This window comes from Sturnus vulgaris, chromosome 21, assembly GCF_052056855.1.
Source record: "Sturnus vulgaris isolate bStuVul1 chromosome 21, bStuVul1.hap1, whole genome shotgun sequence".
Lineage (NCBI taxonomy): Eukaryota > Metazoa > Chordata > Aves > Passeriformes > Sturnidae > Sturnus > Sturnus vulgaris.
Genome location: NC_142263.1, coordinates 1,325,897 through 1,342,663, shown reverse-complemented (window position 1 = coordinate 1,342,663; position 16,767 = coordinate 1,325,897). Strand labels below are relative to the sequence as shown.

The window sequence follows — 16,767 nt, the reverse complement described above, 5'->3', positions numbered from 1 at the left end:
GAGAGCCCTGGTTTAGTTTGGACTCTGAGGGGAACACTCCTCCTGCTCCCCACAGGCTCCTCCAAATGGCATCTTAATTGTCTGAAAAATATTTTATATCTTCCAATATTTGGTGAGACACCTTCCCCCTGCCAGCCACAGAGCAGGTTTCACTTACATTATGATATAAATATTTCAGCTTCCCAGGCTGGTCAGATATGAAATGAGCTTTTTATTGAACACCAGGTTGGAATCTCAACACAGGATTTATAAATCATTGCAGGAATTAAGGGAGTAAACAAGGTACTAAAGTCAATTAATAACACTTACTTTCATTGGATTTAAAATATCAGCAGCAACTCCAGCACAGCACAAACCCAAACAGCTCCAAATAATAATCACAAAACTACTTCTGGAAGAAAAATAACATTTGCCCAGAGGGCAGGAGAAGAATCACAATAGAAAGAGAAGTTTTCTCGTTGCTCTTCTTCATAAAATTATGACATTCCTATTTTAACATAGAGAACTGGAATTAAATACAGGTGCAGAATTGAAAGTAAATCCAAAGCAGCAGTTTGTACAGTAGCAGCTTTTTTTGGGAAGGCAGGTTTCGTTTCAAGTCTGTGATTCCCAGTGTAGCTGACAGGACTCAGAGCATCCCATGGGTTTCCATGATCTCCTGCTCAGCCTGGGGCTGAGCTTCACCCTCACTCCCACAGCCTGCAGGGATTTCAGGAGCTGCTCCCACCAAACCCAGCCAGGAGAAGCTGCTGCCAGGGAGGAAAAGGCCTTGGTGACAATTCCCAGGGCACAGGGGACCTCGGAGGGGCTGCAGGGACTCCCAGCCAAACCCCAGGAGGGAGGGGCAGGGAAGAGGCTGGAGCAGCCCCAGCACCAGGAGAAGCTGCCACGGCACAGAAGCACCAGGAACACAACGGGGTTAAGCCATAAATACATTAAATAATCGAGCAAATAATTCCTCAGAACTCCAAATATACACAAAGAGACAGAAACCCCCACTTTCCACAGGTCACACCAAGGCAGCTCCTTTTATCTATCTACACATAGATAAAAAAAAAAAAATACAAATAAAATCTCGTTTCTCTTTTCCAATGAGAGAATCCATGCAGGAAAAGGAGTTTCAGTCTGACACTGGACACAAGGCAGCGTGTCCAGGGGCCTGCAGCACAGGCAGCAGGGGAAGGTGGGCTGTGACAATCCTGTCACCTTGGATACAGCTTGGAAGGACACTGGGCTTTGGCTGGCAACCACTGAGAGATGCTGAATGCTCCAGTGAGTCATTGGAATGACTGGGAAATGCAGCTGAGCCTCCTTGTGCAGTGCCTTGATGGAGGGGATCTCCATGCAAACCTTGCCCGTGTTCCCATGGCTCAGGGAGCAGAGTCCTTCCTGCTCCCCACACAGGCAGGGATGGTCCAGCAGTGTCACCCTCCAGTGAGCTCTGCTGCTGCTGCTGCAATTGGAAATGTCCATTCCTTTTTTTTTTATGGGCCAAAAGACAAGGTTGGCTGCAGCTCAGAGAGGGGCTGAGCTGGTAACAGGTACAGAAAAACCAGCACTGGAAGATGCTCCTGTGACAATACGGCTGGTGCTTTAAATTTCACACCATGACCTCTTATTTGTGGCATTTTCTTTTGATTAGGGGAGAAAATTCCTCTCTAGCAAAGTACTGGGGAGCTGTGGTGAAAAGCCTTTCCCAGTACAGCACCAGCCTCTCCCAGCCACTGGAGAAAACCTGCAGTGGCTCCCTGTCCCCAAACTCCTGTGGGAACTCTGGTGAGGGGCACAGCAGCCCCTGACTGTGCTGGAAAACAAGAGCTGTGTGCACAAGCTGTGGTGCTGCAGCTCTTTGCCACCTAATAAATGAAAGGGAGAGAAGCAAGGAGTTGCTTCCCTGGATTTTTGGTAATTCCTGGGCAGGATGTGGGAAGCACAGCAAGGGAAATCTGCCTCTGGATCAGCTGGAGGCACACGGTGCTTTATTTCATGAATGAGCTAATTTGAGGCAGCAAGGAGATTTATTGTAATTGGTGTAAGGAAGGAGCCAGACACCTCTGAGCCAAGATTCTTTCATTTGGGCTAATTAATAGTTTCATCTAACTAAGCCTGTTTGTTTTTTAAATACAAAGCATCGTTTTCCTCATTGTAATTTCTGTTTCAGCAAATAACCACAGGTCAGTGTCAGGTACTTGTAATGGGGGCAGGATTAACTTGGAGAAGCTGTTGAGATCTCTGCAGGAAAGGGACAGATCTGAGAGACTAAGCCAAAGAATTAAGGAGGAAGTTTAGATTTACACCCCACTTCATTCCCTGCAGTCCCAGACAGGGTTTTGGGATGTCTCTTGTAACACCATAAAGCTCCCACAGGTTTAAAATCCTGTAACCAGCACTCACTCCACTGTCCTCTGCATATTGGATGTGAAGGAGGAACCAGGTACTTGAGATGTACAGGTAACATTTAGTGAGAGTCTGTGACACAAACCTGTCCAGAGAGGCACCTACAAAAGCCACAAACCAGCAGGGACACAATGCCTGCTTCAAACACAGCTTGCTGAGACCACCAAACTCCAGGGTTAAATCCCTTTGGGTGTTAAATCCCACTCCCTGCTGCAGGAGCCAGGGGCCACCTTGTGCTGCCAGCTCTGAGTCACAGGAACACGTTGCTACAGGTAGCAGCAGACTGCAGGAGTCACACACAGCCATCCCATCCCATCAGGAACAGCATCCCCACAGCCAAAAAAGGGAAAGAATCTCCACAGCAGCAGATGTGCTGTATCAGCAGAGTCCAGCTCTCAGCAGTGCTGCAGCCACACAGCTCCCAAAAGGTCAGGAGAGACAAAATCCTACCTGGAGCTCAGGACAAATCCAGGGAAGTTTATCTGTATTTACAACAAAGACCATGAGTTTTAAACTCCAGCTGCTTGCATTACAGAATCCAAATAGCACAGGGAAAATTACAACAGTTTTCCAGTCCTCACCTTCCAGCACTAACCAGTTCTGCATCCAGCACAACTTCCAACACAGAGCAGTGGAAGTACAAACACCCAGCAGCTTCTCCTTCTGAGTCAATAATTCATTCTGCCTGGATGCTGCTGTGACTCATGTGCTGTGATATCACAGCAGCAAATACTTAAAGAACATCAAGGTCCATGTCCCAGAAACGTTAAGGAAAAGATTTGCTTGCAAATACAGACTTCAAGTATTTAAGTGGTTGTTTTCTATGCAAATCAGCCCAGCATTCCAGGTTCTCTGGGAAGCTCCATGCTGGCCTCTCCCAGGTTTGTGCACAGGGTTACCAGGCTGCTTTTCCAGAGGATAACGTTTCCATCTTCAGAAAGACTGAAATGCCACTTTTTTCTTTTTTTTTTTGCCATACTACATATTTTCCAGTTATTTCTGAAACCTTGGCCATTACAAGTGAATTCTTCACCATCTGTAACAGTGGCTTTAAACTGTTGATTTTTGGACCAAAAATCAACTCCAGACGTTTCCAACCCTGAGCCCAGCTCCAGCCTCTCCACCACAGCAATTACCCCAAATTCTGCACGATTAGACCCTGCTTTCAGAGCAGGTCTGGCAGGATGAGCCCTGGAGGTTTGGGCTCCACGCAGTTGATCCAGAAGTTGGCACAGCTGGCGTGGTACTGGTGCCCCCCGTATGCCAGCTTGAAGTTATCTGTCTCTGAGTTAAAGGCCTGCAAGGAGAATTGAAACAAGTGTGACAGTCTGATCCCCTCCAGGCTCTAAAGGCAGAGTGGAAAACAGCACAGGACTCACCCCTGAGCACTCCACCCCATCAACTCGATTTGATTGTGGCTGCAGGTGGACAAAACCTTCAGGCATCACACCTGAGCCAAGCTACACCTGCAGGAAGGGAGCCCTGGCAGCTAACTCACCTTGTTCCCTGCATCTTCTGCTTCTGTTCCACCTCCCTACCAAAGGAAAAGCTTGTCCTGCTTGCCAGCAGACAGCTCCTGCATTTATTTCCCTGGCTCCAGCCTGGCTGTGGGTTAGGCAGGTGCAATTCTTGCTATTAGTGTTATTTCAGGTTGAATTTGAGCTACTTCCTCCTGTTAATTGAAGCTGCTTTACAATAGGAGCCTGTGAGCGTGTGAAGCCATGAACAGGCTGAAACCACCTCGCTGTTTGTTGCTAGGAGATTCTTTCCAATGCCTCACAGCTCCCTATTTAAAAAAATATCCCAGCCCTGCTCTCCACACCCTGGATTTCCTGCAGAGATTTCTAAAAATGCCACTGCCTGCTACACAAAGCCAAAAGTCAACATTTCTAGCACAAAGCCCCTGAAATCTCCCCTCTCCTGCTACAGACACACGGGCAGCACAAATTCAGGAACTCGGGGATTTTCTACCATACAACAGAAGGAGCACAAAACCAGAGAGCTGGGCACAAGGCACAGGCATGCAGACAGACAGGGGAGGCTCTGGAGCATGTTAGTTGATCAGATCAAGAGTTAACGGCCACAAAACACGACTGGAGAAGAGGATTAATGATTGGCACAATTGGGAATGACAGCTGAGAGCCCAGCAGCAGCTCAGCCTTCCACACTCAAGAAGAATGAGTCTAGAAAGAATGTTTTTTACAGATTCATACTTTCTTGGGAAGTTCTTCCACAGGTTTCTCTTCTTTCTGAAATAACGTTGAAACCAGAAAGTCAGGAAAAGTGCCTCTTATTTTTAACTGGTTGGCACAACTCTGCACATGTCCTGGGAGTCCCTCCCAGCTCTGCTAATGGCAGCAGTCCCCTCTGGTGAGCCATTTCATGAAGAAAAGTCATCAAAAGATTTTTTTTTTGCCAAAAAAATATGTGTACTTTTGAAAATCTTAGCAGCCCAGTTTCTTGCTCATTACAAACAATTAAACTCAACCCTTTCTCCAAAGCTGTGTCACAGCAAAGCCCAAGGAACACTGGACATTCCCCTTGTGAGATTTTACTGAGACCCACCTACAGGTCAGAGATTACAAATTCTAACCATGAAGGTTTTTTCCATACACCCATCCCTGGCAGTGCCCAAGGCCAGGCTGGACAAGCTGGGACAGTGGAAAGTGTCCCTGCCATGACAGGGGGTGGCACTGGATGAGCTTTTCCAACCCAAACCAGTCTGGGGCTCTATGAAAGGAAGCCCAGGCTGTAAATCCCAAAGGAGTTGAAGCACCACACTTACTTTGCTTCTGGAATCCACATTTAGGAGACAAACTCCACAGGCAAGGTCCTGGGCATTTTTAATCCCAGGGCGCAGCATACAAGAGGAGAAATCCAGGGAGTTTTCATCTGGCTAAAGAAAGGAGACAGGAACATTTAGACATTTTCAGTGCCTGACAACATTTCAGACATCATGATAAAAATTACTGAGCACCAAGAGCCAGCGTGTCATGGCAGGGGTGACAATCATCAAAGCTGGACTTGCCACCTCCATCAGCACTAATTTATAACACTGCAAGTCTTAAAAAAGGCCTCGACTACAAAGGAAGGAATTCTTGAGTTGCACATTCCCACTTCCAAAGGGGAAGGAGCACTGGGAACTGGGGGAAGGCAAACAGAGGATCTGCAGGTGTTTGTGCAGCTGTGGGGAGGTGGCTGCAGCAGAGTTCCTTGTCCTGAACTCCCTGGTAGTGCCTCAGCAAAAAAGGGCAGCTGGTTTTCTTTTTCTCTTTTTCTGGTTTTTTTTTTTTGAACCTACAGTATGGCAGAGCAGCACAAAATGAGAAATTAAGGTTAACAAAACCATGGGATTCAGAACACCAGCCACACACAAGCTCAGGTTAAAGACAGGCAAAGGGTGGGAGAAGAAACCTGTAAATAATAAATTAATGTGGTCACTTTTCCACTTAACCTCACATTTCAGCCACAGGAAAAATGATCAATTAAAACACTGCATTAGGGTGATACAAAACTGTTCAAATTTTGCATGAAAACAGTAATGCAAATAAAAGCAATGACTAGAAATGCAAGAAGCTTAAAAAAATGGTGTGATCCCACACCATGTGTGTCTTAATCCACACTCTGGGAATGCTGCTCACACTGCCCTGCTGAATGGCTGGAGAATAATTGGAATCCTGAAAAAAAAACCCCACCCTTTAATCTCTAAATAGATCAAATTAATAAAGGCACTCTAATATTTGTTTACCAAATGCATGAGTGAAGCAAATGAGAAGGTCATCCTGCAATTTGCTGTGAAAAACCACAAGGCTGTGCATAAAATTACCTTGTAACAAAATCCTTTAAAAGATAAAATTAACCTTTCCAAGCACATGCCTGGGAGCTGGAATCCTTCTGTGCACTTAATTGGCACTTCTGCATCGTTTAGGATCCATGACTGTAACACCAGAGGTGTGGGCTCCACCCCTGCCAGTCAACCCCGTGGGGAAGAGAAGCAAGGAAAGGAGTGATGTGGGCAATTACAGGAGTTCATGAGTCCCTGGTTTTTGGGAGGTTCAGCTGGACTGTGTGTGCATGTGAGAAGTCACTGTTTGCAGCTCCTGATGTGCTGAAACTGCAGCAGGAGCTACGAGCCAGGAGCTGCTGGGGCTTTGGACTTTCAGGTAATCCCTGTAATCTTCCAAGGAAAAGCACTTTTAATCCACCTGTTTAAATTAGGAAAAGATCCTGGTAGCTCTTGGGATTGTTCCCATCAACAATGCCAGGGTTCAAACAGGTGATTCCAGGTCTATCAACTCCCTCTGCCAGGCAGTAAAATGCTGAGGATATAAATTTCCTAGGATGGCAGGCTCTGTGCAGCACAGGACATCACCAAAACAGCTGGAAAGGTGTAAAATGTGCAAAAGTTGTGTAAAAAGGGACTGATCATTTCTAATCCCTGACAGTGAGCTGGAGATGGGTGTTTCAAGCAGAACCCAAGAATTCCAAGCCTTGCTTATAAATGAGTGTTTGTTGGGATGGAAAAGCCTTTTGTGGGCACAGCTGCAGTGCAAGGAGGAAGCCACAAATTAAAAAGCTCGGTGGAAACCTCCCCAAGGTAATGATCTGCTCAGTGATGCTTGGTGGGATGTGCTGATCCTGAAGGCTCCTTGGATAGGCACTGAGTAAAAAGATCCACTGTCACTCAATATAAAGCACACACAGATGGGTGATCCCCTAAATTGTGAGTTTTTCCACGGTTAAAGGAAGTTATTTTGCACATTGTATCTCCTGCAACACAAACCCCACAAGGTATTTAATGGCAGGGTGATTTTCCTGCCTTCTATTTGTGTTTGTTCTGCATCTCTGTGTGCAGACCCTTCCCATGGGATGCTCCTGCTCCAAAGGGCCACCCCTCAGACCATCCCTGCCTGTCCCCTCACCCAGCTATGCCCAAAGCTCTCCAGCTCCTACCAGGCTGCCTGGGAGCTTTTCCTGGCACTGCAGAGCAGGAAAAGCTGTTTAGTCTGTGGCAGAAACCAAAACAAACTCGGGCATTTCCAAATGAAAAACAGTTTAGTTGCTCCTGTGTTGCTCCACTGTGTGTTTTGGAATTGTGAGCATTAAAGCCAAGTGCTTTTGAAAAAATAAAATGTAAAATGGTTTATTTGGATTTTATTAAATTTGCCTTACTGGAGATGTCCACAGACACCCAGGATATCACCTCAATCATTAAGGTACTAAGTAACACAACATCATGTTTGTGCATAAATAACAATTTTCTTAGAGGGTTTTAAACTGGCTTTCACAAACAAATTCATTTCCATTTTCCAAGTGAAGAAACACAAACTGTCGAGTCAGCACACCCTGCAAAGCCTCTTTAAATTAAATTATGACATTTGTTTTAGTAACCAGGCAGTTTTTTGGGGTCTTACCGTGAGAGCAGCCAGGGACATGAAGCTGATCAGGTTGTTCCACACTTTATCAATATCCTTCAGCAGCTGCTGCAGCTTCTCACTGCAAACTGCAGTTGCTTTGATGCCCAGCTCCACTCTCTTTGTTACTCTGTAGACTTCAACAACCCCTGTGGATGGAAAACAGGGGAGGATTGAGAATGCATTGGATCCCCAGCCTTGAACTCAGAAAAGGCAAAACCAGAGTGGCACAGGAGGGGTGGCCATGGAGGGTCAGTTCAAAGCTGGAGTTACATTCCTTTGGCAGAAGAGTTCTTCATTATTTAGATGCAGGCAAGGATTAAGATTAAAAATAATGCCATTTGGGGAAGAGAGATTCTATATTCCTGGTTTTTAAGGAAAAACTTTCAGTGTAAAACACGTGGAAAACTAAAAACATACCCTGTAAATATTCCATGCCTTGAGCAGACTGGATAACTTCAGTGCAAACAGATGAACTGCTGATTCCATTCAAGGTGTCGTTTGCTTTCTTTATGACCTGGTGGAAATGAATTTCATAAAATGATGGGGTTTCTATCTTTAAATAATCATTACAAACAAGATTGTCCCCAGCAGAAACTTTTACTCAGAAAAGGAGGCAAATTAAACAAGAAATGATTGCCACACTCCACATGTTTTTATACACTCTTGCTTAAGTAGATCAGGGGAAAGTATGAACATTTAAAACCTTAATGTATTCTCCCCAATATTTTCATTACTAAAATAAGAGTTTTAAGAGCACGCATGCCTTGCTGTCTAATTCAATAAGAGCATTCACAGTTTGGGCTCTCTAATACTCTAATGCAAAGAAGAAATGTTGAGGAGCACTGACTGGTCTGGCTGTGGAGTGTCTGAGAGCAGCACATGAATGGTCCCTGGGCACAGCACATCACCAATTCTGGCCCTCAGGAAACCCTGAGGAGCCAGGCACTGGTACCAGAGCCCTGAGCTCAATATTGGGAACCCAAACATGGCACCACCCCACTAACCAGAGAGCTGGAATATTCAGGGAAAAGCCAAACTAATCCCCAGAGACAGGGAGATTAGTGCAGGGTGTTTAGCTGAGGAGGTGGCAGCTTTTGGTTTTAAAACCTGTAATTCCCAGGGCTGATTCCCACACTTTCTCTGCCTGTTGGTCTCAAACACGGAGTGAGGCAGGTCCTGCAGGGGGGAGGGAAGGCTCTGCAGGAGGAGGAGGTGTCACACTCACCTGCAGGGCACTCTCCAGGCACCTCTGCCACTCGTAGGCATACCTCTCACTCTCCTAGAGCAAAGCAAAGGACAGGCTCAGTCCTGCTCCTACACACATCTCCCTCCCTCTCTCCTACACAACAGACACACAGCAGGCAGGTATTCTAGAAGACTGTTTGCAGATCAGATCTGTTCCTAATTTCTCCCCGTTTTTTCAACACTCTCTATGCACCTGAACTCTAAAATTTGATTTCTGGGAGTGAGAATGAGTTTCAAAAGGAGAACATAGAGGAGAGGGTAAAGGTTTCATTGCACACACCTCCTCCTGACACATTTGTTACAGTCTGCTCTTCTAGCAGTGGGGATTAGCAGAATTTAATCTGAGTCTTTTTCCCATCTCTTCTCAGGATGAGCAAGAGAAATAACTACCACGCAGCCAAGAAGTGATGCCATTTCCCAAAGCAAACAGTCTCTGCCAGAGCTGGGATTAGATTTAAACTGTAACTAATTTCCAGTCATAAGCCTGGGCTGCAAGGTCAAGTGATTCTGTGTTTCAGACAACATTCTGTGTTCTCCCACTTCCCTTTAAACTTCCAGGCTCCACTCACAACACCCGGACACCACCTCACAGTCACACCCATATTCGAACAGGTAAAGCCCCAAAAAGTTGGGTACAGAAGCCCCTTGATGTCAGTGCCAGCTCAGGTGTGTTCCAGGCAGTTCCTCACCTCCACCTCCCCCGTCAGGTCCTTGTACTTGTCCCTGATCACGGGCAGGGCTGGCTTCTCACTCAGGGTGTTCGAGCGGTCCCTGAACGGCTGCTCCAGAGCTGGCAGAGGTGAGGAGCGACTGATTTCTCTGTCCCCCAGGCTCAGGCTCCTCTTGTGAGACCCTAAAAAGGCAGGTTGTAAAAAGTTATCCCTTTACTCTAAAGACCCAGGCTATTTAAAATGAATCAAGTGGCAGCAAGGGTTGTCCCGTTCTGTCAGAAGAACAAATATTTCTCTTTACTCAGTGACTGCTGCAGATTTCCCCAGTCCCTCAATTCTTACAGGTTTTTGGCACAACAAATATTTTCCTTGTAGAAAAAAAGACCTGCTCCAAATGCCACAGAAATCAATGAGAAGATTCAGGTGGTTTCCAGCAGCCTTTGGAACAATCCCCATTAGCTAATTTATAATTCAACTAGGAAAACCAGCCTTTGATAAGCACATGCACCATGAGGTGTCTCCACTGTGGGCAGGCTTACCTTGCACAGACAGGTCGAAGGTGGCCAGCTCACTCTTGATCATCTCCTCACTGGATTTCACCTTGCCTTGGGAAGTTGCCACCAAGAAGTCGAACTTGCTGATTTTTGGTTTTTCACTTTGGAACTCTCCAAAGTCATCCGTGGCCTCTCTCTGCAGCTCAGAGGAGACTCCATGAAGGAAATCAGCACCCAGGGCTGTGTCAGCAGCTGCTGCATCCTGAGCTTCTGAGGGAATTGTGGCAAAATCCCCAAAATCCCCAAAATCCCCAATGTCGTCATCGCTGGGAGCGCCGGACACCGGCCCCGAGTCCTTAAAGTTTGCAAAGGCTGGGAAGGAAACATCCTGCAAAGCATCCTCGCTGGAGAAGGTTGTCACTTTGGAAACTGTTGTCATGGTGATGTTTTCTGAGCTGCCAAACAAGGTCTCCTTCTTCTGGAGGACAGAGGTGGCCGCGGAGGAGCCGCTCCCCGAGAGTTTCTTGTCGTCCCTGTCTGAAGCAGAGCAGTCGTAGCTCGCCAGGCTGCCGAGTGCAGAGCCACCAGCACAGCTTCCACACGGGCCACCCTTGATGTCATCCACATCTGAAACAAAGCCCCACAGTTAGGAGCTGAAGTTCACACCTTAAACTCTCTACCCCGCCTAAGAACAACTCGCTGAGAGCCCCTGGAGGAACTGCAAGAACAAACACAGTGAATTGTTGTCTCACCGAGGCTTGGATTGGAGTTTGCACAAAAATAATCTGGGAAATATCTCAGCATTTCATACAAAAATTTCTCTGTTCAGTGAATGTAAGCCTTGACCTTTGAATGCTGTCTTACACTTTAAGCTCCAAGTCACCATACCACTATGGTAGTGAAGAAACACTAAAAAAAAATAAAAATAAAAAGAGTTTTTGGCCAGTCCAGGCTGCACAGATCACCAGTCGAGTTTTCTGGCTGCAGAATCTACAATCAAAATATAAATGTTACAACTCAAACACCTTTAATGTGTTATTTCATCTTATCAAATCCAACCACACAGAAGACTGGGCTGACTTTTCCATTCCTCTGATAAAGTATTAATACACTTTAATTTTATATTCATGCTTTGATACAAATAACATATAAAAAATGTGCTGTGAGGATCTAAAAAAGCCCAGAAATCCTGTTTGAGCTTATCAGGGCTCCTGCAGTGCTGCACGGCCGACTCGTCAAACTTCCAGGTGCCAGCACTGACAGGGATATTGCAGAGATCATGTTTTAACTGAATAAACAGTTTGTAACAGCTAAGTCTAGAGAAAATCCAATTATTTTGCAGAAAGCTCCCGAACATTTATACCCACCTGGTGATTACATGGCCCAATAGGTTCTTCTCCCTGCCAGGGGCAGGTGTGAGATCAGAGCCTGCAGTGCCCAGGGCTGCTCCCACCCCACTGATCTTTCACCTCCAGATTGAGATTGATCCCCAGTGAAGGCACACAGAGCCAGGGGCTGGGCAGAGCATGAACCCCCCTCCCCAGCAAAGCAGCCCTGCTATCCTACATTGGGTTTGTTTTCCAGCAGGAACAATTGTCAGTTTGGATTAGATTTGCTGCACAGCGCCCGGGGTCCGGTGGCTGCAGGGACAGCAAACCCAGACCACAAAATTTTGTTTTTCCTGAGCCTCACTGAGGCTGAGATGCTGGTGCTGGGCTGGCACAGTGGGCTTTGACAGAGCCACGGTGGGAACAAGCTGATTTCCCAGCTGTCCTCTTTATTCACTCCAGCCACATCAGCCCGAGGATTAAACCATTTCACAAACCATTCCTGCCTTGGTTTATCCATCTCACTGCAAGGGGAGAGCAGGCCAAGCTCCAGGCAGCTTCCCAGGCATGACCCACATACATGGCTAATGAAAAACCTAACAAACACAGCACGGTGCTGCAGTTTAATGGCCACTGCCATGGGTCAGCACAGAGTGTCATCCATCACCTCCTCCCCAGGTCCCTCCTGCAGCTGCCACTTTGTCCATGCCAGCATCCCAAACCCCTGCACACAGCCAAGATCTCCAAGTGCCACTCGAACCGTGAGTGTGCAGAGCAGCAGTTTGCAGAGGGTAAACAGAGATGAAATCACCTGCTCCCAGCACAGAAAGAAGGCTCTGAGGTGAAAGGAGCCAGAGGGCTCGGTGATTTATCACCACAGACCACACACCCTGTGCTCTCAGGTTTTTGTTTAAAGAAGGGAAAGGAAAGCTTTGCATGAAAGAGAGAGCCAGAACCACCTCCCACACGTGAGGCAGCTGTAATTAATGCTGGGACCCTGCAAATACCACCAGCTACCAGGCAACCTCTGCTTTCCCTTCACTTTGTGTTGACTCCAAAACCCAGCAAAGATTTGAGCCTTGCCTTTGTTCCGGTGCTCCCTGGGACAGAAAGGGAGGGGTGATGATCCCACCCCGGGGATCTGCACACTCTCATCCTGCTGGGAAGGATTCCTTTGATACCTGCTGAGATTTTGAGCTGCAAACACATCCGAAAAGCCCAGGTCAGGGCACTGCTGATCCACTCCTGGCTCAGGCACAGGCAGGATCAGCAGCAGGCTCCGGGGGGAATCCTGAACTGACCTGCAATCAATAGGTCAGGGTAGGGGAGGCAGAACAATAATTTAATTATTCACAGACTAAGAGTCAGGATTCTCTGTGTGTGAATTCAGGCAGACACGAAACCTCTGCAGAGGTGCAAGGGCTCAGGTGAAATGGAATGGTTCCATTCTGCACATTTGATTTTTTTTTTTCGCATAATTCCAGATCACTCCAGTGAGTCAACATTTTCCTAGGAATATTATATTCCAGGAAAAACACTGTTCAGAGTCAGTGCTAACAGCTCAAGCAGTTCTAAAACAATTAAGTGAGAAGTATGAAAAATAAGAATGTGGAACCCAAAGTCCAAGCTGCCTGACAAACACGTGGGACCAGGTGCATTTGCAGGAGCCAGCCAAGGCAGAGCCCTGGCTGCAAGGAACCTACAGCAGGATGAAATACAGTTCAAATCCTGTTTCCCAGTCTTATCTCATCTACAGAAAAACTTGCCACCCCTGATTTGAGCCAACTCTAATAATTTATTTCAACTACCAAGGATTAAATTATGGCTGGAGGCAAATTACAAGCTGGAGCCTTCAATGTCAACAGTTTCATCATTTAAGGAAAACCCTTGACAGCATTAGTGACTGTCTGAAGAAAACTGAGAAAGACAATTCAGGGACATTGGAATAAATTTAGGGATTTCAGCCAGCAGAGGAGACTTTCAGGTTTTTGTATTTCAGTGGATATTAAAGCCTGATGAACAATTCTAGCTCTGGTGTCACGTTTTGGTTGTTAGGGTGACACAGGTGGTAGCTGTGGAGCTCTGCTCCCAGCAGAGCAGCATCAGTGCTGTTACCCTGGGAACATCCCCTGCAGGCTGAGCAGGAACTCAGAGCCTGCCTGGGGACAGGAACCACCATTTCTCAGCTGGGGAAGCCTGGGACAGTTAATAATAAGGGAATTATTCCCATTTGCTTTCTCTAAATGGCCGTAGCTAAGGTGGAAACCGTCAAGAATGCTGACTCTAAGATAAATGAAAATGAAGGAAATAGGAGAGAAAAGGCTCCAAACCTTGTGCAATTACAGGATTTGCTAATTATTTTGAAATGATCATGGTAAACAACGTTTCACAGCAAAATAAAACCCCTGAGCTGCCACTGGGAGCTCAGTCCCACAGAGGCCCTTGGGAAGGCCATGGCAAACACATCCACACCCTCCCTGTGAGAGCCTTCCTGGGATAAACCAGGCTGGATAAACTCTTCTGTGAGCAGAATTAACCCCAATGAGGGCAAGGGACTCAATCTGACTGTCCAGTCTGGACAAAAACATTATAAATACAGTCATGAACGTTCCTCTCCCTCCTCCAGGAATGATTGGCTGAACAAACACAGACTGCACGAGCCCTGCAGAATTAGGTCTCAGCTTTATGTTCAAGGCTTTGGTTTAAAAACCTTTAGGGCTGGGCACGACCTACTGATCTCCAGAACCAAGGAGGGGTGTTGTGGTTTTCTCCCTTTTTCTTTTTTTCCCCTTTTAAAGTCTCTCCAGCTTGGTGTAAAGAAGAAAAGCCAAATTCTGCTTCCTGGGCAAGTTTCTGCTCTTGTGGCAACTCCAAAACCCCACAACATTTTAACTATTCCACATCTCAATTATTTTTAGCGTTTTACCTTGTTTGCTAATTTGATGCAAATCCCAAGCTGTCAGTGGCTCAGGAGCTGGAGCAATGTGAAGTGCCATAATTGCATGCCACAAATTTGCAGCTATCATTCATGTTTGAAAGTTATTTCAAAATATTTAGAAGGCAGAACTCCCCAAATGGAAAATTTACTTTGGGGTTCTGGTTAACTCACACTGGATTAGCTAAATAAATAACAGAATGTTACAGAGTGGGCTTCTACTCATAAAAGTCTAGACAGCAACACAGGTTTTCAGTGCCAACTCACAGAAACAACCCTGACACCACACATTTCCTCCACTCCATCCCTCTCAAACACAGATCTTTGGAAAAATATTATTTAGGCTGATATGTAAAGATTCAGAAGGTCACAGGGAGCGAGGTCAAAGTGTTGGAAAAGGAGAAAGAAGCTCACCCACACCCTGCTCTGCCAGAGAAAGGCACTTAAGGGGATAGCAGAACCTTAAACTCTGTGTTTTTTGAGGAAAAAAAAGAGATGCATTGCTGGTTTGCAACAAATCACACACATCCCCACGTTTTCAAAATATGCCAAGATAATATTTATTAACACAGCAGGACTTACAGATCACAAAAGATAGTGATACAGAGGAGCTTGGAAGGGCGGTATCAGAGTAAAGCATGCAGGTCAATACTTGCAGAAGAAAGATATCAAAGCAGATCTGAAAAGGCACATTCACACAGGAAATGTTTAGTTGAAATCAGACATTAGAAAAAGCAGCAAAAAAACCTGAAGTTAGATTAAAATATACAGAGAATCTCCAGTAATGCCAAAGAAAAAGGTACTTTACAGGTGTGTCAGTGCAGCAGATAACCCTTTGAGGGTGCCCAGGGCAGGGCTCCTCTCACTGCAACCTTTGGCAGGAAGAACAAATCAGGTTCACCCAACAGGAGCAGGTGCTCATTCAGATGCTCTCAACTCGGAGTGAAAAGTAAATTTGGTGTAAAAGAAGCAGCCTGGTTCAAACGAACAGCATGCAGCCAGTGCTCAAAGGGTTATGTGGAGTAAATAAGAAAAATCAGGCAACATTAGTGTATCTACCTTCCACACAGAGAGTTCAGAGTTTAAAGAGACTGTATCCCCTTGGGAGAGAGAAAAACTGGGAACCTTTCACCCCTCAAGAGACCACAGGGCCCTGGCATGGGAAGCAAGGCAAGGATTTCTCCCTCATTCCCAGTGTAAGCACCTACCTGCCCATACCTGGAAGCTACAAATGTCAAAGCTCACAGCCCAGGGACAAACACCTCATCTCTCAGCACCTCTGTCCTGCTGCTGCTCCCCTGGAGATGGGACACAGGGCTTGCACACCCCGGGACCATCTCCCATTTCCCAGCAGTGAGGTGACAAAGGGATACTGTCCCTTTTTGACATGAGATTTTACAGATCGAAGGAAACGATGAGGAAAAAAAAAGAAGAAAAAAAAAAATCTGCTTTTTAACTTCATGTAAACTGAAAAATAAAACAGAAAAAAAGGACTTGACCATCAGCAGTTCACAGCTTGGAATGCATCAAACACACAGAAAGGAACACATGAGCACAGGAGTGTTTGTAGCAGAGTGTCCAGAGCACGTCAGCAAAATTCTCCCTCTTGGAGTAACATCTAACTTGGCACCATAGGAGAATACAGACTTAAGTTTAATAAAAATAGCTTCTAATTAATACTTCAGAGTTCAAAAGTTTAGCAACAAGCACATGAAGGGCTAACCCCTTTAAACAAACAACAACAACAAAAAAAGAGGCTTTCCTGCCACAAACTGCAATTATTCATCACGGATTGCTGTGGCAAAAGCACACGTCCTGGAAAGAGCTACAGAAGTCAAACTACCACCAAAAGAGGCTAGAAAAATATTAGGAAAAAGTGCTTTCAAACCCAAAGTAAACATTCAAGAATACACTGTTGGTGCTACGTTTTGACAGCTCACTCAACTTGGAGTTTTCCCAAGCAGTAATATGAAAATTAAATGTCTTTGCTAATAAATTATTCCTGATATTTTGTACCCTGTTAGAGAGTATCTTCCACATCGAAGTTGCCAACTTAATTCTCTCCCCTACTTAAAAATATCATATAATGCAAAATTACAGTACTGTATATTTTTTTCTCTACCCATATCTGCAAAAAATGGAAGAAATATTTCATGTGGAAATAACCAATTCTTGCAGTAAGAGCTTTAACATTTACAGTTTGTATGTTCCCCTGTTCAGAAAAGCCTTTGACTGCATAAAACTTGTCCTAGAACACAGTAATGGTTCCCGTGTTGTTGA

General features: G+C 45.7%; 1 protein-coding gene across 5 annotated transcripts in view; it reads right to left on the bottom strand.

The window, feature by feature from the left end:
* Window positions 1–191: 191 nt before the first annotated feature.
* Window positions 192–16,767, bottom strand: part of SYNRG (synergin gamma) — a 36,058-nt gene continuing 19,482 nt past the window's right edge. For 3 of the 5 annotated variants that reach the window (XM_088177009.1, XM_014881172.2, XM_088177007.1), the window contains 8 exons: window positions 10,270–10,851; window positions 9,749–9,912; window positions 9,040–9,093; window positions 8,232–8,328; window positions 7,812–7,960; window positions 5,183–5,293; window positions 4,611–4,646; window positions 192–3,694 (listed from right to left, as the gene is read on the bottom strand). In XM_088177009.1, coding sequence (XP_088033135.1) covers window positions 3,563–3,694; window positions 4,611–4,646; window positions 5,183–5,293; window positions 7,812–7,960; window positions 8,232–8,328; window positions 9,040–9,093; window positions 9,749–9,912; window positions 10,270–10,851 — 1,325 coding nt within the window. In that variant the 3' untranslated portion in view covers window positions 192–3,562. The remainder of the gene's footprint in view (window positions 3,695–4,610; window positions 4,647–5,182; window positions 5,294–7,811; window positions 7,961–8,231; window positions 8,329–9,039; window positions 9,094–9,748; window positions 9,913–10,269; window positions 10,852–16,767) is intronic. The other 2 variants (XM_088177006.1, XM_088177008.1) reach the window with 1 other exon arrangement.